We start from the raw sequence: 23,295 nt of genomic DNA, 5'->3' as shown, positions 1-23,295 counted from the left end.
GAGGAGGAACCTGGATCCCCAGGAGGTCAGAATGGGGTGAGAGCAGCGTGAGGTACAATTTGAGCCCTAGAAACTCTGAGGGTGTCTGTGAGTGTTGAGGACAAGGTGAGGTGCTGGTCAGTAAGGCAGGTAATGCAAAGCTGTGCCTGGCAGAGCCAGAAAGGGCATGGAGCTCACAGGGATGTTGCAGGAGGTGGAAGGATACAGCTCAAAGGACAAGCTTCTCTGTCTGGCTTCTCCCATAAGAAGCCATGAAGAAAAGAGAAACCAGCACAGCACATGAAAGATGGATCAGGTGGGTGAGTGATCTTCAGCCTGCTGCTGTGAGCACTTGATTTCCCCAGCTGGATCACGCCCAACCTGCACATCCTTTGGCTGCATGACCAGCACTTGGCACTGGGAATGGACCAGGAGTGTGTGGCTGGGGGTGGAGAGGGTGAAGCTGCTGCCAAAAGGCCAAGTGCCACCCATGTTTGTTGGGTTAAAGCTGCTCCTGAGCAACAGTCCAAAGCTTCTGCCGTCTTTGCTCTCCTGAAGGAGAAGAGTCAGTGAGCCCTTCAGATTTTTCTTCTCAAAGGAAATATGCAATTATTTGTGTAAAGTGTCAGGATTTCAAGCTGAATTACTTTTTTTTCCCAGTGTTCATGTGGAGGTTCTGCCTGCACAGGTGTAATGTACAGTTGGCAGGGCCAGTTTTCAGGGTCTCTCTGTGGTCATTTTGAGGGCAAGACTTGGAGTCCTTCTGGTTTCCACAGGACTGGGACTCACACATTTGGGTAGGAGACCTGAAGAGGTGCACCTGCAGGTGGCCCTCCATGTGGTTCTTTCTGCTGTCTTCTGCAGCACCATCCTAGGGCACTGACCTTTGGTGGTTCACAGAGGCTGGAAAGGTTTGATCTCTCTGCATGTAGGGGTGTGGCAGTCTGGCCTGGTACATCCCAGAGGGGATGTCCATACTGCAGTCATTTCCAAGTATGGCGAGGTTGTTGCATAGGCGTAACATGTACCTCAGTGCAATTAAATCACTGAGCTTACATGCTGCTTACTAGCTTGTCTCTGTTAGTTTTAGACTTTTGATTGCCATGTGAGTGAGTCAGGGTTTGAGGAACTGTTCCTGGCTGCTGCAGGTCAATGCACAGAGGTTGTTTCCTACAGCTTGCAAGGGGCTGCTGCCACAGTCCAGCAATGTGGCCCTTTGGTAGGACATGATTCCCTGAAGACTCCTTTGGGAGAGCTGGTGACCACTGGTAAGTAGCTCATCAAGATGTCTTGTGCAGGACCTGCGTGTTTGATTTTGTTCCTTGAATTGGTTAAGGCTCCTACATCTTTCCACAAAGAAAGCAAAACCTGTAGATTCTTGTAAAGTCTACTTCTGTTATTTTATTTTAATGTTTTGCCAGACCTCAGTGATTTGATTGGCAAGCTGGAAAGCAATGTGATCAGAGAGTTTTCAGCTTCTCCCAGGAGCTGTCCTTGGAAGCACAGAGGGCACCCAGCTCAGGCCAGCTGCTTGCCAGCAGAGAGTTGGGCTGGACGTCTCCTGTGGTGGAGTTGCCTGCTTTGAGCACAATGCTGCAGATGGTGCATGGAAGGCTCAAGGTGCTGCTTCTTGGAAACCTACTTGTATAAATGTCCTGACACTGATTCTCTGCTGTTAACGACCATTTCATTTTTACAGCCTTTGATTTCAATTGACAATGTGGCTTGCTCGTCCTGGCAGGCAGCCTAAGGCAGCTGTACCTTCTTTTAATAGGAACTCTGACCTCTGCAAAATGACTCATCATTAATATGTCTCTGTAACGGTTTGTTTATTTCAGCTCCTTTCCGTGCTTCTCTCTCTAATGGTTTTTATGCTGTTTTTTGCTTAGCTTATCAAGCAGCAGATTCTCTCCCTCCAGTTTAGGAAGGTAAAACTACATTGCATTAAACTGCTCTGACCAAACACTTTTCTGAATCTGTCTGCACGTCATTAACCTGTAATGCTTTGGTACTAATTAATTAACCAGTCAAGAGCCCTGAAGTGATCTAACAGCCTCATTCTGCATGATTTGATTTCTAATACTTGCTTGAACTGCAGAAAGAAAAGTGAATGTTCATCATAATTCCTGTATTAAGGTGCAAGAAATATTCCTTTTTTCTTAGCCAAAGGATGGGTGTTCAGCTACTTCTTTACATTAAAGTGAGACTTCCATACAGAGACATTAAAAACTGGATGTGACTGCCCTGAGACATCCAGAGAAAAAATTTCTTCCCCCTGCCATTGTTGTGAGGATCCTCATTCACTTGGACTTTGCCCCAAAAGGCACATGTACAGCTGTACTTTGCCTTTGCCAAAAGAACACATTTGGAAATCAGTTGTCATTTCTCGTTTGCTGGAGTGGCAGGTAGAAGAATAACCATGGAGGGAAAGGCCTCTCCAGAACATCTCTATAGCTCTGGGATTTCTAACCAAAAAGTCAGAAAAAGAAAATCATAACAAGAGGAATACACTTCTCAAATCTCCTCTTCCAGCAGGGTTTTGTATGGAAATCCCTCTTTAATTGAAAAGGCTACTGAATTGCAAGGGGTCTCTTCTAGGATCCAGGGCTTTTTCTGCCCCAAAGATGCAGCTCCAGGAAGGCCCAAAGAAAAAGTGGCTAGTGCTTTGTGTCCAGTTCCTCGAATACTCTGAATTACTGGTTTAGAAAGCAGTTTGAATTGGACAAGCCTCCTTGCAGCTGGAGTGAGTCAGCTGAGAGCCTCACAGTGCCAGAGCCTTGAAATCCTGCTGTGACCAACACAATGGTTTCTTTGAAAGACTCAATAGACCTTCCAGGCTTCCTGCCAAGTGTCATTGGGCAAGTCCCTGTTTCATCTGCCGAGCCTGTGGAGCCCCCAGCTTCCACCACAGCTGCTCTCCAAAGCCTTTCAGTAGCCTTTGCTGGATGTATTTCACCTGGTTGTGGGATTTGCACTGAGTGGACCAGACTTATTCCTGGTGCTGCCTGCTGGTGCTGGTGGCATGGTGCTGGGATTAAACTGGGTCCCAAGAGCCACTGTGTGTGTGTGCATCACATAAGATGCTGATCCAGTTGCCCTCCTGCTGGGGTATGAAATGTTGGTTGATGCTTGGGAAATTCTTTTTTGTGGCTCTGAAAGGCATTTACTGGTATGGAGAGGGAGATCTGTATTGAAGGGAGCATCAAAACCCTACCAGTAACTGCCTTGTACTGGATTGTTTGCCTTGCTCTGTGGAAATGGGCATTTTTTTCCTGGAATTGGAATTTGGGAAGATTGTTCTGGTTTGAAACGGCTTTTGACTCCCACAGCCCATTCCTGGCCCCACAGTTGAGTGAAGAGTTGCTTACCGGGGCCAGTGTCCTAGTAACCATTGATTTCCACAGAAAAGAGTCTGAGCTGTGGAATCTGTTATTTTTATCCGATGCTACACGTGTTTGGATACAGACCATGCTTATAACCTTCATTCAGTAGATTAATCAGGTTTGCAACAAGCTTCCCCTGACCTGAATCTTATCCAGCACAAGGTGCCTGGGAGCTGGGTGAGGTCCCAGTAGGTTGTTACTCAGGGATTCATCTCCCTGCATCTCTTACAAACCCATTCTTGCAGGAAGGCAGGGGGAAAATAATGACATTGCAGTCTCCAGGTAAGTTTCCAGGGTAGATAAAACAGGCAGTTGCGGTGGCTGTAGCTCTCCTGACACCTGCAGCCATGTGTGCTTAGTCCCTGTCAGTGCACCTGCCCCTGCTGGGTCATGCTAAACATGGGGTTTTTTGGTTTGTTCTGACCCAGTTTGCTTCCTTAGCAGGTAGAGCATTAGTGGCAGCAGCACCAGCCTGCAAGCTGGGGCTGCTTGTAGGGCTGGGGTCCTCCTCAGGGAACCCTCACCACACACTCTGAGCCCTTCTGCTCATGGTAGAGCTGTATCAGAAGTGGTTTGGGCATTTGTTCCACCCCTTGCATGTTTCTGGAAGCTGATCACTTGTTTAAGGAATGTCTTTCACTGCTGAAAATTATATAAATAGAGCTGCCAGCTCTTGCAGTATTAGCTGTTTCTCTCAGTGTCTTTGCACTTGAGACCTTGGGGGCCCCTCTCCTGTTGTAAATATGTAGAGTTTTAATTGCAGAGGGAAAAATTAAATAAGAAGCTCTTCCCTTCCAAGTGCCTCAGCATTATCTGAATGAAAACCCAATTTGGAATTAAATAATTTCCCTTTATTTAAGAAAACCCAGATTTTCTGGGATCTCTCTCAGTGATGCTGCAGCAGGGTTGGCAGTGCTGGATGAATATGGTAATTTATTGCATTCATTGAACAGTGCTGAAACACCTGGAGAATCCATGGTCTGCTTTTGAGCTTTACAGATTGCACTGTTAGGATAGTTCTGGCTATTTGGGTGTCCCAGCATGAACTTTGAGGTCAGAGACTGAACTGGAGTAGGGAGTGTGAGTGCTTACCTGCAGCAGTAAGGGGTTAAGAGGTTAAACAGGGAGTTCCTTCCCAGCTAATTCCTGGGTTCAGAAAGCTGCTAGCCAGACTCAGGTCTTCCTCAGTGAGCTGTCCCACAGCTGGCAGCTGTTTTTCATTCTAAGAGGGCTGCTGTGTTCAGGAGACATGTTCCATTCACACTTGGCCTTAAATGGCACAAATTCTTCACAAATAAAAGAAAATCTGAGTGAACAGAACAACTCTTGAAACATTTATGGCTCAGAACGGAATTGACTTTGTTAGGCGGAGCTCTAAGCTTGCTGGCTGGCCAAAGAGATGTTTTGGTATAATCAAGAGCTAAAATGGGTCTTCATTCATCCAGTGGGTCAACATTCATTGCCCAGATAGCTATAAGAGCTAAGACAAGGGAATGGCTCCCAAATGTCACCTTAAATTGACAGTCATCTTAGGAGAGAGAAATCAGTCCAATCCCCTGGCACTGGGCTGGATTTGTGAGCAAGTGTAGGGATGATGGGAGGGAAGAGGGCATGGACAATGAGAACACAGGCTGCTGAGGTGAGACACAAGGTGGACCCTTTGATTTTTCTGGTGCTTTTATCTCTAAGAAATGCTTCTTGAATCTTCCAGGAGCACCTTCTGCGCAATCATTTCTCAGCTGACGGAGGAAACACAGCCACTATTTGAAACCACTATCAAATCCCGTGCTGTGTCCGAGGACTCTGATGCTAAATTCACGTGCATAGTGACAGGTAACAGTGTCTTCAGTGAATAACCTGGTCCTGCCTCACCTGCTGGACTTGTGCCAGTTAAACTCTGCAGCAAGTGATAACAAGGATAACAAGCCCACTGCTGTCAGAATGCCAAGAAGAAGTTCAGCAATTGCATGGTGATTTTAGCTTCAATTTAAGGGAGGTGGGAAACACCTGAGTGTGTAAAGAGGCAAAGGCATAAGCTAACATGTCAAACAAGGCAAACGAAAGACCAGAAAATGGGATATGCTGGTTACTGCTTGGACCAGCTACGTTTTATTGTCCTAATCTCTGCTTCTCTAATCCTGGCCTCCATAACTCAGGAATGTGCAGTTTTGAAGACTAAGGCTCTCCTGCTGGAACCAATACTGCTGGCTGTAGATGGTTAGAGCACAGCTACATTTGTATCAGTGATGAACTTCTGTGTCTGTCAACATCTGAAAAGCTGGTCACTGCCCAATGAGCTAAACTGTCCCCTTGGGCAGGAAGAGGTTAAGTCAAGAAGATGAGGAGGAGGGAGAGGCCAAAAAAGAGGGGTGGTGCTGAGGCCTTGTGGCATGGCAGCACATTGGCAAGTAGCTGAGGTTTTGTTCTTTAAATATGGAGACTGTAAAACCTCTTCTCTCTGTGTACTTTTTAACAACTCCATGATCCTTCCTGACCTCACTAGTATTAATTACTCCAAGAGGTTACTCAGTGAGAGACACTTACAAACAAGTCTGTAAGTTCTGGAAGGAGGAGAGTGTATCCGGTGAGCCTCTTAGGCACAAGGACCAAAGCTTTCCTAAGGAAATCTGGTTTGTTGTTAGAAACAGGCTGGAAATAAGGAAGCACAGTCTCAGTCCTTCCGAGAACTGCCAGCTATGAATTCTTGGCTTTTCCCTTATGGATTCCCTTGTTCTGAAGGCTGACCTTCTGAACTTACAGGGGTACAACTGATGTATTGATTTTATTGAGGCTTAACTTCAGCGGACCCCCTCTTGCTGCTTCTAGAGCCAAAGGGGGCTGCTAGGAGATGCCTCCAAACCACTTTATTTGGGGAGTCATTAGCAGGCCTCTTCCCAATTCCAGTTTTCTGAAAGCAAAAGCTTGACATATTGTGCAGTACCATGGAACATGCCATTCTGCAAGTGTCAGAGGTGAGAAAATGTTTAAGTGTGTTGGGAAATCCAGAGTAAAAGTCCTGGCTTCTCTCACTGGTTTAAATCTCCACCAGCTGCACCTTTGAGGTTGATGGTTCCTTCTAACAAATTCCATCTCTTCCTGCTGTGTTGCACCAGGCAGAAAACTTGACCTGGTACTAACGTCATTTCCTACTTGAGTGTAGGAAATTGTCAATGAGTCTCTTTCAGCATATGTCATGATATTTTGGTGCTTGGTAAACTAAGTTGGGGGATGTCTCTATGCACCTGGAAATTTTCATGGAAGTGTGTTTAAAATCATCCTTGGATTACCTTTGCCAGATGGGCATCTCCTGTATGTGGTCCTGTGGACTGCTTTAGGAGCTCAGGATCTCTTTGGGAGAGAGGGGCAGGAGGTGGAAAGCATACTCTGGCTGCAGAGTCTGGTTGGTAGTTCAGGTATCTTGCCCTGCCGTGATGTTTGTGTTCAACTGGGAGGCGTTGCTGGGAGCAAGGAAATGGCAGTGACACTCCTGGCCAGTGACCAGAGTGGAACCAGTTCAGTCCCAGCACTGTGGCTGGACTCCAGGGACACTTTGATGGAGGCAAAGGGCAGACAGTCACCTGCTCCTGTTTTGACGGTCAAGCCACAAATATGGATGTGTGACCTACAATAGCATCTTTTTTTTTTTTTTTTTTTTTTGCTGCTTCTTGACCAATAATGAGAGTTGCAGGCTAGTCCCACATCTGGGAATACTTGGACTAGGACTTGCTGGCCCTGTCCTAGGAACACAAAATGATGCAAGTGTTTGAAGAACCAATCTCCAGCGTGTGATGAGTGATAGAGGCAGGAAAAAAAGCAGGTCAGGCAGAGGCAGATTCCTGTGTATGAAGGCACAAACTTTCCTTTCCTCCTGATGCCTAGTTCAGCCTGCTACTGGTGTCCCTGCTATGTCTGATTTGATTTTTTGGGTCAGATCCTGCATCAGTTATGAGATGTTCTCTTTTTTCAGATAAAATTAGTTTCATCCTTTGTTCTCTAAGAGATGTGAAAAAGAAAACAAGAACATTTCCATTTACTGTGCAGCTTCATCCCACATCTCTGCACCAAGTGCTTTCCTTGGTGGCTCTGTCTGGACTTCAGGGTCTCAAGGGTCATCACAGCTCATTTGCAGTGAGTGGATATTGAGCTTCTCTCTTCAGAGTGGCCCTTCATGGAGGTGCTGCCACAAGGATTTTCCAGCTTTTTAGTCACTTCTGTGTAGCATTGCCTGGGAAGGAGAGATGTCAGCTGATGAAATGGGGGAAGTTGGATGAAGAGGCCTAGGTCTCTGGCTGCTTGTTAGGGAATGAGTCCAGCCAGGACAGGTGATGGCTGGATCTAGCCAAGACCATTGTATGTCAGCACCGGCCCACTGTTGTACAGCTGCCTCTTCAGTGCCATTTCAGCCCTCCTTAGCCAGGTTCAACCCCTCTGATCTGCCTTCACAAATCATCGTCTCAGGAGCTTGATCCTATCACTGCCTCCATGGTTTTATTGCAGAGTACAGAGGGGAGAGGGAAGAGAGTTGGGGTAGGGTGAGTAGACAGTCACGTTATGGATGTGGTTTTTAATCAGGTTAAAGGAGTTCCACTTGCTGCATTTGTGGTGGCTCCCTGAGGGAAGTGTTTGAAGGATGAGACTAAAATTCTTGGATGAAAAATGTCTGGAGACATGCAGGGGCTGTGAGAGGGGTTTGCGGATGGGATAGTGACTACAAGAGCAGAGTAGGCTGCTGAGAGATGAGGAGGTTTGGCTTTGGGGCCGAGGACAAGGGAAGGATGGTGAATGAGCACTCCTCACAGTGGCATGGGGAGCTACTGATCTTAGTATCCATCCCTTCTGTCAGCATTGCTAGAAGCTTCCTTGTCCTTGTGTGCTGGAGGGGTTTAAATCCATGAAGCCAGGAAGGGTAACATTTTACCAGAAATTGTATTCCCAAGACTGTTGAAGCCCCTGCTCTGTGTAGCTTGTGTAGAGCAGAAACTGTGGATATTGTTTAATGGTTCTAAACTCTTAGCACCTTCCCAAGTTTCAGAAGACTAACTCCCCCACCATTCCCAAAAAAATAGTTTAAAAAAAAATAGAAAGCAACTTGAAACAGAGTTTCTCTGGGTGATTTTGGATAGATATATTCAGAACTGTTTTGGATAGATATTTTAAGAACTGTTTTGGTTACAGTCACTAAGCTTTGAAGACTTCTCAGATTTCGACAGTTTTCAGAAAAAGAATGTTTGATCTAAACCTGGCAATCTCCATGAAAATAATATCCTTGCTCTGAAAAGTCTCCAGGATGCTGTGGTGGCTGGCCATCCCGCTGGAGCAGTGCTGCTGGCAGACACACATGCTGAAGATGTGGAGAGGCTGCCTGCTCTTCCAGGAGCACCCAGCCCCACTCTGTCTGCAGCTTTGGGGCTCTGCCTGGGGGCTGCAGGAGCACAGCTGCCCCAAATCCCTGGGCACCAGCTGCACGGGGGGCTGCAGCAGGGGCAGGTTTGGGAAGGATGAGTGTGGATCAATGACTGTGTCAGGGTGTCTCATGCTAAGGGTGAGCATCTGGTGCCTGCAGCCTGGCAATGCCCACGGATGGAACCCTCAGTTCCACCTCATCCCACTGGGCAAGCTGTGGATGCTGTGCCTGCAGGGGATGTGCCTTACTGCAAATGATGCCTGACTCCTCTTCCCCCCCACCCTGGAGTGGGGGAATTTATTCACTCAGCAACCCAAAGATGGATGTCAGCAGCATCAGCAGCAGCTCCCCTCCCTGTGCCAGGGAGACTCATCCCTGCCCAGGCATCTTTCCATCTTGGCTCTGATTACAGCCCCTGGGAAGGGATGGATGATATTTGGACAGGCAGCTGGGGCCACTGTACCTGCGTGGGAGGTGGGAAGCCTTTCAGCATCCGCCTGCCTGCAGACTGGAATTCCAGCCAGAACTTGCCTGCAGCTCTCTTGGGCTGCAGGCGACACCGTGCAGTGTGAGCTGGTCCTGGCGCTGGGCTCTCATGGCCATAGCTCCTCAGAGGGAACAGGCAGCTCAAGGACACAAGTGCTGCAAGTCAGAGGGAGTTTAAGCTCAGCAGGAGGAAAAGCCTTTCCTCGAGACGCTGCATAACTATGGAAATGGCAGCTCTTTCCGGCAGATGTCAGCTGGGAATGGAAATCAGCTGTGGAGGCCACGGCGGGGAGGGGAGGGACAGAACATCACAGAGCTTCTCAGAAACTATCTGCTGGCAGTTCCCAGAATGAAGGGCTGTGATTGCTGTTTCTTAGGGTGTCAGGAAAATCTACCTGCCAGCTCCCTGCAAGATGGACTGTGGGGGCCTTCTGAAGATCTTGCTTGCAGAACAGCCCTTGGGAAGGGTTGGATTGTCTGGGCACAGTATGAGCTTGTGTATGGAAATTGTTTTGGTCATCTCTGGAGCAGAAAGAACTCGCCACAGGCTCATTCAGCCCAGGCTCCTGCTGCCAATATTTATTATTTTATGAAAAATGTAAGCAGCAGTGTCAATCCCTGATGATCCCATCACTGGAAGGCTCTCATGGCTTTCTCCAGTTCCCAGTTCAGGGCTCATTTTCTTCAGTCACAAGCACCTGAGGACTTTGCATGTCTCTAGAAACTGGTTTGGGGGGTCAGGGAAGCAGCAAGGAACGGTCTGTGACAAGAGTGGGGCAGAGGGGGAGGACAGAGAGCCTTGCAGGAAGGGTGTTGGGAGAAAGTCATGGCTTGGCTTCCTGTAGAAGAGGAGAAATGAGGCACTACCTAACAGAAAGCCAAAGCTGCTGATGGCAGCAGTGAGAGGGGATTGAGGCAGCAAAGCATGTGGGTGATATACAGACTGAAGGGATGCTGGGGCAGTGAATAGCAAGAGACCTTAGAGAAGAAGGAACAATAGGGTAAAATCCAGTCTGTGAGGTGTCTGGGCTATGGGGGTCGATGCTTCTCATAGAGAAGACCAGGAAAGAAAAGCTGCTGAGACTCATCTCCCAGCCCTGTCTGGTCCCAGTGGACTAAATCCCTCAAGGAGCCAGAGGAGCTACCACAGACAAAGGGTGGGGACGGGGAAGCCAAAGCAGTACAAGAGGAGATTTGGCATATGCTGCTGTTCTGGGCAAAGGCATATTGGATTGACCAAAGCCTGGGTGAATTCCTGCTGATGAGTCTCTGCTTCTGGACTCTCAGTCCTGCTCTGGGACCTTCATGAGAGCAGGAGTAAGCTGGGCTCAGGCATTACTATGGGCTGACAGCATCTTTGGCTGGTGCAAGGAGGACAGCTGAAGTCCTGGTTAGCCTTGAAACCTGTGGCTTGGTATCCAGAGAGCACCTTGTCCCTGCTTTCTCATGGGTTGGGACCCTTTGGATATTCCTGGAAAGCCTTCATCAGCCCCATGCCGGGGATGTTCATGGGAGCTGACCCTTGCCACATTTTGGGGTGCTGTGGGTGATGCTTGGGGTCTGGTGGAGTTGAGGAGAGAGCTGGACTCCTTCCTTTGGCCCCACAGAAAACCTGCAGGGACATTTGCAACAGAGAAACTCCTGAGCAATCAGCTACAGCCTATAGCCAAGGCATGATGTGATCATTAACATTTTCATCCCATGTCTGGGGGTCAGCTTGGCTGGGTGGTGAGCCCTGAGTGAAGTGCAGGAACCCCTGCTGGCTGCTGGGCTGAGCAGTCTTTGCGTGAAAACTGCACTTAGTCTGAACTAGAGCTGCTGTCAGTGAGCAGTGAAGACTGTGGCTAGCACTGGTCCATATGGGACTCACATGCTGATCCAACACCTCTGCAAGTGGTGGAGAACGTGGCTGTGTGCCCAGCCTGCCAGCCAGCCAGTCACACACATCATGATGTCATTCTACTGAAAAGGCAGGTGACATCTGTTGTCAAGTGACATTTGTAGGACACTGAGCTGACTGTGATGCAATCAAGGTTGTTTCTGTTCAGTGGAAAGTTTCGGATCAGCTTACAGGCTGTGACACTGTGCAAAATGCTGAGAGCTCCATGGAGGGGCGAACGCCTGTTCTCCAACCATAGCCTTGGTCTCATCAAAACATCCCTCTTCACATAAAAGTGACGGCATGCTCACCTTCTCCCAGCCAGTGTTACAGGAGACGAGTGTGTGATCCACTCCCCTCCATGCAGGAATGAAGTGCTGGGATTTTTTTCTCAAAAATAGCCCTATTCCTAGGAGTGATAAAAGTCTGAGATAAGCCCATTAAGTTTCCACTGTTTCTGTTGTGCCATTTAGGAATGTAGTGAGCCCAGAATAGCATCTGTCCTGGTGTGCTGCTGCTGATACCATGCTGTCTGTGCTTCTGTGTGGAATGTTTCACTCTCTGATGTTCCTTCCATGTCCTCCCCAGGGTATCCACAGCCCGAGGTGACGTGGTACAAGGATGATGAGGAGATGGATCGCTATTGTGGCTTACCCAAGTATGAGATATTCCGTCATGGAAACCACCACACCCTGCAGCTCTACAAGTGAGTAAAGGAGCTGGAGAGTGGCTGGGTTTGGTAATGGGAGCTCTGAGTGTGTTCTCAGTGACTGGATAAGCTGTCAACAGTGATAGCCCCCCACCTGGCCAGAAGGCTGGCCCCTTCTGCTCCCCACTGTGAGTTCACAGCTGGCCTTTCCCCTCCAGCTGTGGCTCCCCAGTCACACCAGTATGAGATCCATTACTGCATCCAAGGATAGCTGCCATGCTGGAAGCAAGAGGAAGGGAAGAAGAAATCCCTGTCTCTGGAGTCTTCCAGTGCTGAGCATTAGGGATGACAAAAGTGAGCAAGGGGAAAGCACTGTCTGCCTCTAAGATGATGGTCCAGGGAATCAAGTTTCTGGAGAGCCAGGCACACCTTGTCTCCAGCAGGCACAGTCCTGTCACACCTTGAGTCCTGGATTTGGGATGTCAGACAGGTGTGGCACTGACTGGAAATGCAGAATATCAGTGTTGCTGATAGTCCTGCCATCCTTGTGCTTCTAGCCTGAGCTTTTCTGCTTCCCCAGCTGTGCTCCAGGTGTCCATCAGAGGCTGGCTCACCTCTTCCAGCAGCAGGGATCTCTGTGGGTCAGGTGTCCTCAAGGGGTGACAACAGGGGTGCAGGCAGGTGCCTGTGCTGGTGCCTGTGACACGGGGTGGGAAGACTTTGGTAATATGGTAGGGTAGAGGAGGAACAGGAATGCCTTGTGGGCTGTGTAGAGCTGAGAGGAAAAGATCCTGCAAAGGACTCTGACCAAGAACAGTTGGGAAGCCTGGTGCTGCCTGTTCCTCCTCTATCACAGCCCTCATACCAGAGTTACAGCCCAGGGCGGAGCTAGAACAAATTTACCATAAAACTTGCTTGTTAGTGTGGAGAGGAGGCAGAGCCAGGGTGGGAGGCCAGCCCAAGGCCTCCAGATGTCCTGTGGACACCTCACAGGCCACATCTTCTGTACTCTGTGGAGCAAGAAGTAGGAGAACATGCATGCCTGTGTGTCCAGCAGGCATCCTGAGGAAGATGGGTAGGTCTCACACACAGCTTTTGATTTCCAGGTGTCGAGAAGAGGATGCAGGCATTTACCAGGCCTCAGCTAGAAATAACAAAGGCATCGTGTCCTGCTCCGGTGTGCTGGAAGTGGGAACCATGACAGAGTTCAAAATCCATCAGAAGTGGTTTGACAAAATCAAGAGAAAGGCTGAAGAAAAGATGCAAGAAATTGAACAGGGCAAGAAACGAGGAAAAGAAAATGTGGAAGTGGAGAGGTTGCAAGGAATGAGCCCTGAACGGCTCCAGAGGAAGCGGAGGCTGGCTAGAGATCAGAATCTCCAGTCAGGAGACTGTTCGTGGGAGAAGGAAGATGCAGCAAAAGTGCACGTTGCGGATTCTCAGTCCAGGTTACACAAGGATATTGCTGAGACAAAGGAGCAGCCGCTCAGTGCGGTGCCAGGCTTCCCCAACAAACTGGTGGCACCTCTGAAAGCAGAGGTGACCACCAATGGAGATGCCACTTTGGAAAATGGGGAGGAGAACGGGAACTTTCTCACGTACATCTATGAGACAGTGGAGGATTTGGCGACCAAGCCAGGGGCAAAAGACTCTGCAGCTAAAAAGAAAAAGAAGGTGGAGGCTCCTTCAGCACCAAAACAGGAGGTTTCTAAGCGAGAAGAAAGTGGGAGAGACAGGGCCAATCAGTCTTCAAATCCCAGGTTTGCTCCTCCTGTCCCCTTACGCAGGAATGCACGTTTGCGAGCAGCAAGCGATCAAGAAGTGGAAACCAGTCCAAAACTCAAAGAGCCTGGGAAAGCTGTGAAACAGGACGTTAAACCTAATGATGACATGTACTTCTCTTTAAAGGACATGTATTTTGATAAGCAGGTGAAACCAACGGCAGGGAAGGAGGTGGTGGGAGCCAAGGATGAGGCCGGGAGTCAGGCTGCCCTGCAGCCTGTGGCAACCAGCAGACAGACGGAGGATGCTCCACTGGCCTCTGAGGTGTTGGAGGCAGGACCGGTGCTGTCCGAGGGCCAGAGAGGCCAGCAGCAAGAACAGAAGCTGGAGGGAAACAAAGAGGTAACTAGGAGAGACAACAGCCAGCGCAGGGGTGGCAACAAGAAAATATCTGTGCTGTGCCTTTGTGTTGTGGCTCTGGGCCTGGGAGGCTGCGTGTACACCACGGGATCTGCTGCTGAGGCTCTGCAGGTCTCCACTGGTGAAAGCACCTAGAAGGGCTTTTTGGATTTTGTGAGCCCAGACAGCAGAGCTTCCACCCCATCTCCAAGCAAATGTCAGCTGAGGTGGTGAGAGATGTAAGTCGGGGCCATTCGAGCAGCTGGTCCCGGTGGCCTGGGGCTCTCCGGTTTAATCAGCAGGCTGACCTCATGCGGAATGTTTTCAGATCAGGTCGGCAGGGAGCACTGAATGGGTATTTATAGCTGGGAGTGGGTGCCTTGTGATGGCATCTGTTCAGTTTAACAAGGGAGCTTTCCTTAAGGAGCCCCCCATGCAGATGAGGTACCGTGTGAGCTGCACCCTCAGGGCCTTGAGTTTTGTTTACCATGCAACGTGTATACAGTAGGTCTGGACTATTTTTTTCACCCATCCCTGTTGGAAAAACTCTCTTGGGAGACTCGTTGTGGTGGTGAAGAAGTGCTAGGGCACAGCACCTGCTTCTGACCCTCAGAGCATCTCTTAGTCAGCTGCTATTTTTGTCACTTAACCTGGAGTATTTGCCATGAAAATATTAGACTGGAAGCTACCGTACTATTTTCCCCCCATTTTTCTTTAATGACTCCTATCATAAAGGATTCTCTGAGTCCAGTTTGCAGGTGCTGTCAGGATTTGGAGTTTGGGCTGTGGTAGGTGCACACTCTCAGCAAAGACAAGGCTCTGGGTGCAGCACCCCTCATTTGGTAGGTAATGCACATATTTCAGAATGTGGAAAAATGCACAATGCATAAGGGACTGATGGGTGCTCCAGTGGAAAAAAAAATCTTTTCTTCCTCTCTTAAATTTCGTTAGCCATTGGTGGGTGCAGCTTTGCTGGTCAGAACTTGCTGTGTTATGCAGTACACACCTGGTTTCTGGCCTTGCTGCTGCACAGTGCTGTGAACTCATCTTCAACCTGACCCACCAGTATCACATACTGCTGCAGAAATTATTGCTGTTCAGGCCAGCCCATGGCAAAGCCATTTGTTTCTCTCCTCTGTGCTCATTTTAACACCTCTCACTCTCAAAAACGATGGAAAAATGCTGGTGTGCAGCAGACTTGGGCTGTCATCCCTGAGCCTTTGACGTGGGCTGTCATCCCTGAGCCTTTGACGTGCATCAAGGTTTTTTTCTCTTTAAAAGCCCCACTCACAGAGGAAAACCTGTGACTTGTCAGCTGGTGTGCCTTTGAGGAGACAAAAAGGAATGCTTCTGATTTGAATTTGAATGCTTCAGCTGGTTGGTGCTGCTGTCGTCATGCTTTCATGCTTTCATGAGAGCAAATAAGCTGGTTTAAAGCTTTAAGGTGGATTCCAGGCATGTTTCAAGATATTTTCACCCCCCAGGACAGGGTTTACTTGTTTTTGGGGTTTTTTTTTAATTCTTTCTTTTAAAACAAGAAAGGTCTTGGGTGAGCCTTGAGACATAGCAGGGCCTTGTGCTCAGGACTTCTCTTCTGAGCTGGATTTATCTGTAGCAAAATGCCAGATTGTAGCCAGGCTCTGAACATCGTCCTCTACAAGAGCAGAGAAGAAACTAGCTTTGCATGGTAATCACTCTTGGCTAAATTTAAAACTGATGATTTGATTATATTTCTTGAATTGTATGGGTAGGAACGGCCTCTAATGATGCTTCCCCCAGCCCAGCCCTTCAATACTCATGTTGCTGTAACAATTAGAGAAGGACTTCAAAAAAGGGCATGGAGTAAAGGACAAGGAGGAATAGCTTTCCACTGTCAGAGGGCAGGGTCAGATGGGATATGGAGAAGAAATTCTTGGCTGAGAGGGTTTTGGGGCCCTGGCACTGGGTGCCTAGAGCAGCTGTGGCTTCCCCATCCCTGGAAGTGTTCCAGGCCAGGTTGGATGGGTCTTGGAGCAACCTGGTCCAGTGGAAGTTGTCCTGCTCATGGCAGGGATTGGAATGAGATGGGCTTTAAGGTCCCATCCAACACAAACCATTCTATTTATTTGCTTGGGAAAGGGCTTGCAGAGAGAATGGTGCTACCTTTCCTCCTTTCCCCAAGCTGCCAAATGAAGCAAAAGCAGCACAAAATAGAGGTCCTTTCCCATGGCGTTCATTTTGCAGGGCTTAATGCTCAAGTCAGAAACCTCAAGAGAAAATCCTTAGAAGCAGCTCCTCGAGGGTGGAAGGGGGACCTGTTGTGTGCATGCCATGTCCCTGTGCCATTGTCCTGGTGATGCTCACAGAGCATCAGCCTGGCAGAGTGTGTACCATGGTATCACTGCCTCCCCTACAAAAATAGCCCGTGCTCCTTGGCTGGAGGATTTGGGCAGTTCTCCTCAGGATAAAGCTTGCCATCACAGTAGGCAGCTCGCTGACACGTCTGCTGGGTGCAGCTGTGGTCGGAAACATTTGAGCTTCCCAAACGTCAGAGAAACAGAATGGTTGAATAGTGCTGATAACGTCAGGGTGTATGGTTTCGCAATAAATCATTTAGGCAGTCTTATCCTGATAGAGTGTGACATGCCAACTGCCCCATCTCACAGTGCAGATAGGGGAGCACTCAGTCTTTAGAAACATCAAGGGAATTATGCAAGGTGTCAGCAGTGGCTGGTAAAAATGGGAAAGTTTCACTCTTTGGGAAGTCATGGAGTCAGAGGAGATTGGATTAAAAGCCACTGAATGATTTAGAAAGGCAGATCTCTTGCCTCTGTGCACAGCGAGGGTGCTGAAAGGCAGAAGGGCTGGAGCTGATTAAAAGAAGAAACATTTTGTACAGCCTGACAGGTGGGACCCACTCCTGTGGGATGATGGTGAAACCAGAAGACCCTGGATGACAGAGTAACGCTGGTATCAGGGAAATTCCCATGATTCACGAAGTTGGGCAGTGCCGTGTGGTACAGGTGGCCCACAAGTATGACTGCACAGACCCAGGCAGTAACATAATGCTAATTTCCTTCTTATTTTTTTTTTTAACTAGGTTGCAGCAAGAGTTGGACAGTCTCCGGATGACCTAAATCATCCAGTGTCCAGTCCAACCAAAGAGACCAGTCATCAAGCCAGTAAGACAGAGGAGGTCAGAAAAGAGGTGCCTGTTTGCCAGGAAACCAGGGGAGCTGTGAAAAGGACAAATCCTCGATTTAGGCCTCAGGAGCCACCAAAGCCACCAGCACGTTCTCCAGACCATGTACAGTCTGGCAAGGAGCACCCACCCCCCAGGAAACAGGCAGAAAGACATTCCCATGCTCTTGAGGACAGAGAGATTCAGCAAGGACTGTTAAATCAAGAGAACAAAAGCCAAGGTGGGGAAGAGTCATTGCTAAAAAATTTGACTCCTCCAGAACCTGGAGCAAACACTCCTCTTGAACAAATCCCATGTCAGACAGTCAAGGATGGGAAGAGCAAAGAGGCAGGAGCAGAATTGTCTGGGAGCCATCCTGGTGTGAGGACAGGAGGGAGTGATGCAGCAGAGCCGTGTCTTGGGGCTGTGCACAGGGAGGCAGGAGGGACACCTTTGGGCCATCAGAACACCCAGAATGAAATGGCAGCTCCTGCTTCAGTTCCTCTTGCCAAGGAAGAGCCGCTTCCTGCTTCTGCAGTGAGGCCATCAGTGGCTCAGGAGGCACTGCTGGCATCTAATAGAAGTCCAGGGATGGAGGCCACCACAGGAGAGGTCCCATCTGGAGCCCAGCTGCTGCATCCTGCGAGAGGAGGAACAGAAATCACAACGACAGATGGATCTGCCCCACGAGAGGCGTTTTCACCCATCACTTCAGAGCAGAATGCCAAGCCAGTGCCCATGGGACCTCAAGGGAAGGAGGGAGGACTCCTGACAGCCACAGCTCCATGCCAGGAACCAGCAGCATCTTCAGGGACTTGGGAAGGAGTTGCTGAGGTTCAGCCACAGGTACCGCTGGTCCTGCCTGGCTCTGAGAGATCTCAGGAGATGTCTGTGGAGGAGAAAATGCAGCACAAAAACCTGGTTTCCTCCTTAAAGAACTACCTCCTGCTACTTCTAAAAATGTCAGATAGCAGTAAGGATGCTACAAAGGGGGACACTGACTCTGGGGACAAGGAGCAGCCAAATGCAGGGGAAGGCATGATCCCAGAGATAGGCATTGCTGGCCTTAGCCCTCGCACCTCAAGGAAAGTTTTGGAAAAAGTACAAAACAACCAGCTCTTCCAGACAGCAGAGAACTTGCCTCTGACCCCCAGGACGTCCAGACGGATCACAGGAATGATTAATGAGGAATTTGTTACCAGCCAGGAGATGCTGGCTTGCAGGCCTGTGCCACCAAAGAGACGCACCTGGGGGGCTCCTGAGGCCGAGGGCCCGCCCCCGCTCTCAGTACCCTCCATCGTGGTGGGCAGCATGCCCACAGCAGGAGTGGCTCCTCATCTTTCTGATTTGCCTCCAGTGAGCTCTGAAGAGGGCCCTGCTGACCCTCTGGCAGTGTTACCTTGTGCCACACCAGAAGAGCTCGCTCTGGGGGCCCGGCGCAAAATATACCTGCCAAAACCCAAACAGGTGGGGGTGGAAGAGGAGGCAACCCCAGAGAGCCTGGGGCACACAAGAAGTCCGACTGTTTCACCACGGCAGTCCAGGAAGAATGCATCCCTCTTGCATTCTCCTGCCCCAGCTCCATCCTCTCCCTCAGATCAGTGCTCTCCAACCCTCACGAGGAAGATGGCCACGTTGGAGGTTCCTAAGCTGTATGAGGAGCCTGCAGGTGACACTGGTGGTGACAAAGAGGTCCCTGGAGATGCTAAGCCAGAAGCACAGCCAGCAGAGTCCCAGAGTACAAATAACCCATTTAAAGGTGAGGGAAGAGAGAATCCCCATGAAGCTCGTTCCCTTGTTGCCTACAAAGGGAGCCAGTAATAGTCAGCTGCGGCCACATGAGTTTGTACATTTGTAAGGTTTTCAGCATCAGCCTTTGGCTGTGTGAAAGCCAAAAGTCTCCCCCAAGACTTCTATCCCAGTGCAGGGAGGGATGAGGAATGCAAGAGGCAGCAGTTCTGACACTGGCTCACTCTTACAGCCTGGGCTTCCCCAGCCCCAGGGGTTATAGAATATCCTTGGTTTTGGTCTTGTCTTCTGGGCCTCATCAAGACTGGTGCTGGTTGGGGATCCTGAGCTACCTGGTTGAGTGGAAAGTGTCCCTCCTCATGGCAAGAGGGTTGGAACGAGGTGGTCTTTAAAGTCCCTTCAAACCCCAACTGTGATTCCATGATTCAGTGGGCATCACAGGGCACACACTCCTCTTCCTTGTCTGTTGTCAGTGCTAATTTGATTCATCGTGGCATTGAATTTAAAAAAGGCATAATCCTGGGGTTGAAGGAACCAGGAGATACTCTCACAGGAATCTTGCAAAGTAAGGGTAACCATGATAAATCCCTACTTCAGTAGATGAATATTTCCTCCATTATTCCATAGTGGTTTTCTGCCTTTCCTCTGGCCAAACCTCACTGAGTATTGCAGTGCTGCACTGTTGAACAAATTTGTACCACTTGTATCCCATCTTTTTATCCCAGTGGAGCTCTGAGACCTTCCCTGGGGAGGCAGTGTTACACGTGCTGACATACACGCGATGCCCAAAGCCCTGAGCAGCAGCATGGGCATAGGCTGGCTGTCCCCAGAGCTGCAGCCAGCACTCTGTGTCTCACCACCCATCCTTTTGCACCCTTAGCTCCACAGGTGGTCCGTAAGATCAGGGCAGAACAATTTTCCGATGCATCAGGAAACTTGAAACTTTGGTGCCAGTTCTTCAATATATTGAGTGATTCCAAGCTGACGTGGTACAAGGACGAGATCCCTGTAGCTGAAGCCCAAAGGAGGTAACCTGTCAGTTCCACATTGTCACCTGTCACATCCTGCTCCTTGCCTTGCCTGGGGTGGAGGTGCTCCTCTTGCTAAGGCAGCATGGGAAGCTCAGTGCATGGCACAGTACATTGTGCACTTTATCACATCAGTGCCCACAGAGGGAAGGATTGCCGAAATGGGGAGTTGCTGCCAAACTTATCTTATTGATGCTCCATCTGGAGTGTCTGCTTTGGGTACCCAAACCTTGGGGAGGGCAGAAAAGGTGTTATGCCCATCACAGAAATCAAGAGCTGGATGTGAACTGCAAAACTGGGGCCCCAAAGAATGCATGTGGGGGCGGCAGTCTCCCAGCACTGCTGGAAGGGTCTTCATTTCAGCCACCACTGGGAAAAAGCAGCTCTGGATGTGCCCTCTCTGTCCCTTGGCACTGCCCTTGCACAGGGAGAGCATACTCAGACAGCTGGTTGTATCCTTTGGGTCTACTATGAAGAGCAGCTTGTTCTCAAGGGCAGAGGATTTGTGTAGGAACATCATCCACATCAGTTAGGATTTGCCTGATGCCATTGGTGTCCCCTGAGCTCCCTTTATAATGAATAGATGATAAATTAGGTGATTCTGTGGCAGAAATGGTCTCGTGGGGCAGATATTTGACCTGGGGGAGATGGGCAGGAGTGGCCATTGCCTTCCAGCAAACCAGAGCAGAGCCTGCTCAGCCAGTGGTCTCAGGATGAGGGTCCCACCTCTTCTCTCTGTGAAGCCCTGACCCAGCCTAACTCAGGGACAAGTACCTTTATCAGTCTGTAGCCCAATCCCAGGCAGATTTTGTGGGGCTTGTCTGGAGGATAAGCATCTCTGTTAGTACAAACCACAGGGCAGGACTGCTGGTGCTGTGACATGCTGGGGGAGCAGCTGGGCTGCCCTTGGGATGGCTTTGTTTGTAGCCTTCCTCCATCCCGCCAAGGGCAGTATGTTGCCCACCCACAGTGCCTGTCACAGGGCTCCCGTGTGGCCCCACCACCACACGGGGATGTGGCCATGCTCCATGTTTTTTTCCAGTGCTGGTGATGAGGGCCAGGCAGCTTTGGCTGTTGTGCAGGCGTCCCAGAAGGATTGCGGAGTCTATCGGTGTGTGATCAGCAACGAGTATGGCACTGACTCCACAGATTTCCTGCTCAGCCCAGAAGGTGAGGAGCCCTCAGCAGCCTTTCACAGCTTCTTGGGTGTGCCATGGGGTGGTTTGACCAACTGCAGAGAAGGCTTGGTGCCAGGCTGCAGTGGGGGAGCCTTGGCACATTCTGTAACACCACCTCTGTGAGGTGCTTCTGCCTCTGTATGCCAGTTGATTCCCACCATCCTACCTGCCATCCCTAGTTGTGCAAGTGCATGGGGCAAGGGGGGATCCTGTCAGGACCTTGACACCTCTTTGTTTTCTGTCTCTTCTAGTGTTGTCAGGATTTATCCTGCGGGAAGAGATTGAAGGTAAGGGCCACATGATGAGCTGTGACTCTGCCCCTTGCTGAGTGGGGCAGGCAGCTCTGGGGCAGAAGCAGGACGTGCCCATGTTGTCCCCCCCTCACCAGCTCTTCCTCCCACCAGTTGGAGAGGAGATCGAGATGACACCCATGGTGTTTGCCAAGGGTTTGGCTGATGCAGGCTATTGGGGGGATAAGCTCTTCGGGCGCGTGGTGAGCGAGGACATGGAGGTGGGTGCTGGTTTCCTGCGCAAGGCCTGCCGTGCCAGAGCCATTTACGGCCTGGAGCCTGTCTTTGAGTCCGGCCACACCTGCGTCATCAAAGTGCACAATTTCATCGTCTTTGGGACCAAGAATGAGAACAGCCTTGTTGAGAAGAACTATGATATCACCATCCAGGTGGGTATCCTTGTGGGCCATCTTCCACCTTTCTCCCTCCCACCTTCCCCACCTGTGTATGAGTTGGTCCCCAGATAGTCCCCAGCTCTGTGCCCACTTTTGCTATTTCCTTCCACTTTTGGAATGCTCTGGGGTGGTCTAGCCAGAGGGCTGGTAGGTGGGACATGACATACACACACATGATTAGAGTCTAAGAAGAAAAATGTTTTTATTCTGTATGTTCTCCAGCTTATATAGTCTTAACAAAGCATGATCTTAAGTTATTAACTACATTACAATAACTTACTATATTCATAGGTGCAAAGCAATTAGCGTCAATATAATTGGCAAAAGTTTTACAGAAACAATAAGGCATGTATACATATCTACTTATGCACATAGTCTGGCTTACAAAAATTTTCATGTATCTTTTCTAATCCGTTTCCATGCTGATGGCATTGTCTTCTTCTTTGCTATGGATACAGGAAAATCATCAATTGTTATTTCTTCTATTAACTCAGCTTTGCTTGCAAGCTAGCTGTCACGCCCCTCCATAGTGCTGGACATGTCCTTGCCATTCTTAGCTTCAGCTCTTCCACCTGAGCAACATGGAGCTGCTCAGGACTTTCCCGTCACCCTTTGACCACCAGGACAGAGAAACAATTGGCAGTGGTCCCAGGGAGGCAGTGGTGCACGATGGGACAGGTTCTTGACTCTTCTGTTGGCACTTCCAGGAATGTAAAGTCCAAAACTCCAGTCGTGAGTACTGCAAGATCTTTGCTGCCGAGGCACGAGCAGTCCCTGATTTTGGAGCGGTGCCTGAGTAAGTGATGTGCTGCAGCTCCACTGGCTTGATGCCCTGGCAGAGCATTGCAGGGGATGGTGGGAAGATTCCCTGTGGGTGTTGGGGCATCCCAAAGGCAGTGCACTCTACTCCCACAAATGGAAGGGATACTGGGAGGAAGGCAAAAGCCAGAGTTGCAGGCCGTGGTGTGAATCTCCGTGTGCAGAGGATGGAGAGCTCACCATGCTGACATTGTCTGTGAACTCCCACACAGGATAATTCCTCTGTACCTGATTTATCGTCCGGCCAACAACATCCCTTATGCCACAATGGAGGAGGACCTTGGCAGGCCCTGCGAGCAGTACTGTGTCACTGAGAGAGATGGCAGCTTGGTGGCACGAGGCACCTCGGAGATTGTGCTCAAATGCTGCACCTTCCAGCATTGGGTTTACCAGTGGACAAATGGAAACATCCTCGTGACTGACATGGAAGGTAAAGGGATCTCCTGTGTGCTGCCCATGGCCCATCACCACCCTCCAGCCTGGGAAAGAAAAAAAAGCCCCATGCTTGCCCTCCTGCCTCTCTCCCACCCCATGCCATGGAACCCTCTACCCAGGGCAATGACCTGCTCTTAGTACTGGTGGCTGTCCTTCTCTGCACAGAGACTGGTTGTCCTCTTAAATTACAGGAGTGGGCTGGAAGTTGACCAACGTGCGGATTGCTACCAACCTGAAAGGGTGAGTGACTTCCAGCTCTGGGGCAGGGTGGCCCTGGCTGTCCCCAGCTCTGCCGCTTACCTGGCAAGGGCCATGGTGGTAACTGGGGTCAGGCTCCATC

The 23,295-nt window shown here is 49.7% G+C and overlaps 1 protein-coding gene across 2 annotated transcripts in view; it reads left to right on the top strand.

Annotated features, from left to right (window-relative positions):
- Window positions 1-23,295, top strand: part of ALPK3 (alpha kinase 3) — a 32,971-nt gene that overhangs the window by 8,009 nt on the left and 1,667 nt on the right. Inside the window, exons 2-13 of one of the 2 annotated variants that reach the window (XM_041469378.1) lie at window positions 1,869-1,907; window positions 5,074-5,195; window positions 11,720-11,837; window positions 12,887-13,904; window positions 16,981-18,820; window positions 19,691-19,838; window positions 20,881-21,008; window positions 21,268-21,303; window positions 21,421-21,695; window positions 22,409-22,497; window positions 22,733-22,950; window positions 23,147-23,195. In XM_041469378.1, the coding sequence (XP_041325312.1) occupies window positions 1,869-1,907; window positions 5,074-5,195; window positions 11,720-11,837; window positions 12,887-13,904; window positions 16,981-18,820; window positions 19,691-19,838; window positions 20,881-21,008; window positions 21,268-21,303; window positions 21,421-21,695; window positions 22,409-22,497; window positions 22,733-22,950; window positions 23,147-23,195 (4,080 nt within the window). The remainder of the gene's footprint in view (window positions 1-1,868; window positions 1,908-5,073; window positions 5,196-11,719; window positions 11,838-12,886; window positions 13,905-16,980; window positions 18,821-19,690; window positions 19,839-20,880; window positions 21,009-21,267; window positions 21,304-21,420; window positions 21,696-22,408; window positions 22,498-22,732; window positions 22,951-23,146; window positions 23,196-23,295) is intronic. The other variant, XM_041469379.1, reaches the window with a different exon arrangement.

The sequence above is a fragment of the Pyrgilauda ruficollis genome, unplaced genomic scaffold (genome assembly GCF_017590135.1).
Source record: "Pyrgilauda ruficollis isolate IOZ18807 unplaced genomic scaffold, ASM1759013v1 scaffold23, whole genome shotgun sequence".
In the NCBI taxonomy this organism is placed as follows: domain Eukaryota; kingdom Metazoa; phylum Chordata; class Aves; order Passeriformes; family Passeridae; genus Pyrgilauda; species Pyrgilauda ruficollis.
The sequence above is the reverse complement of the archived record's forward strand: the minus strand, read 5'-3'. Positions and strand labels throughout refer to the sequence as shown.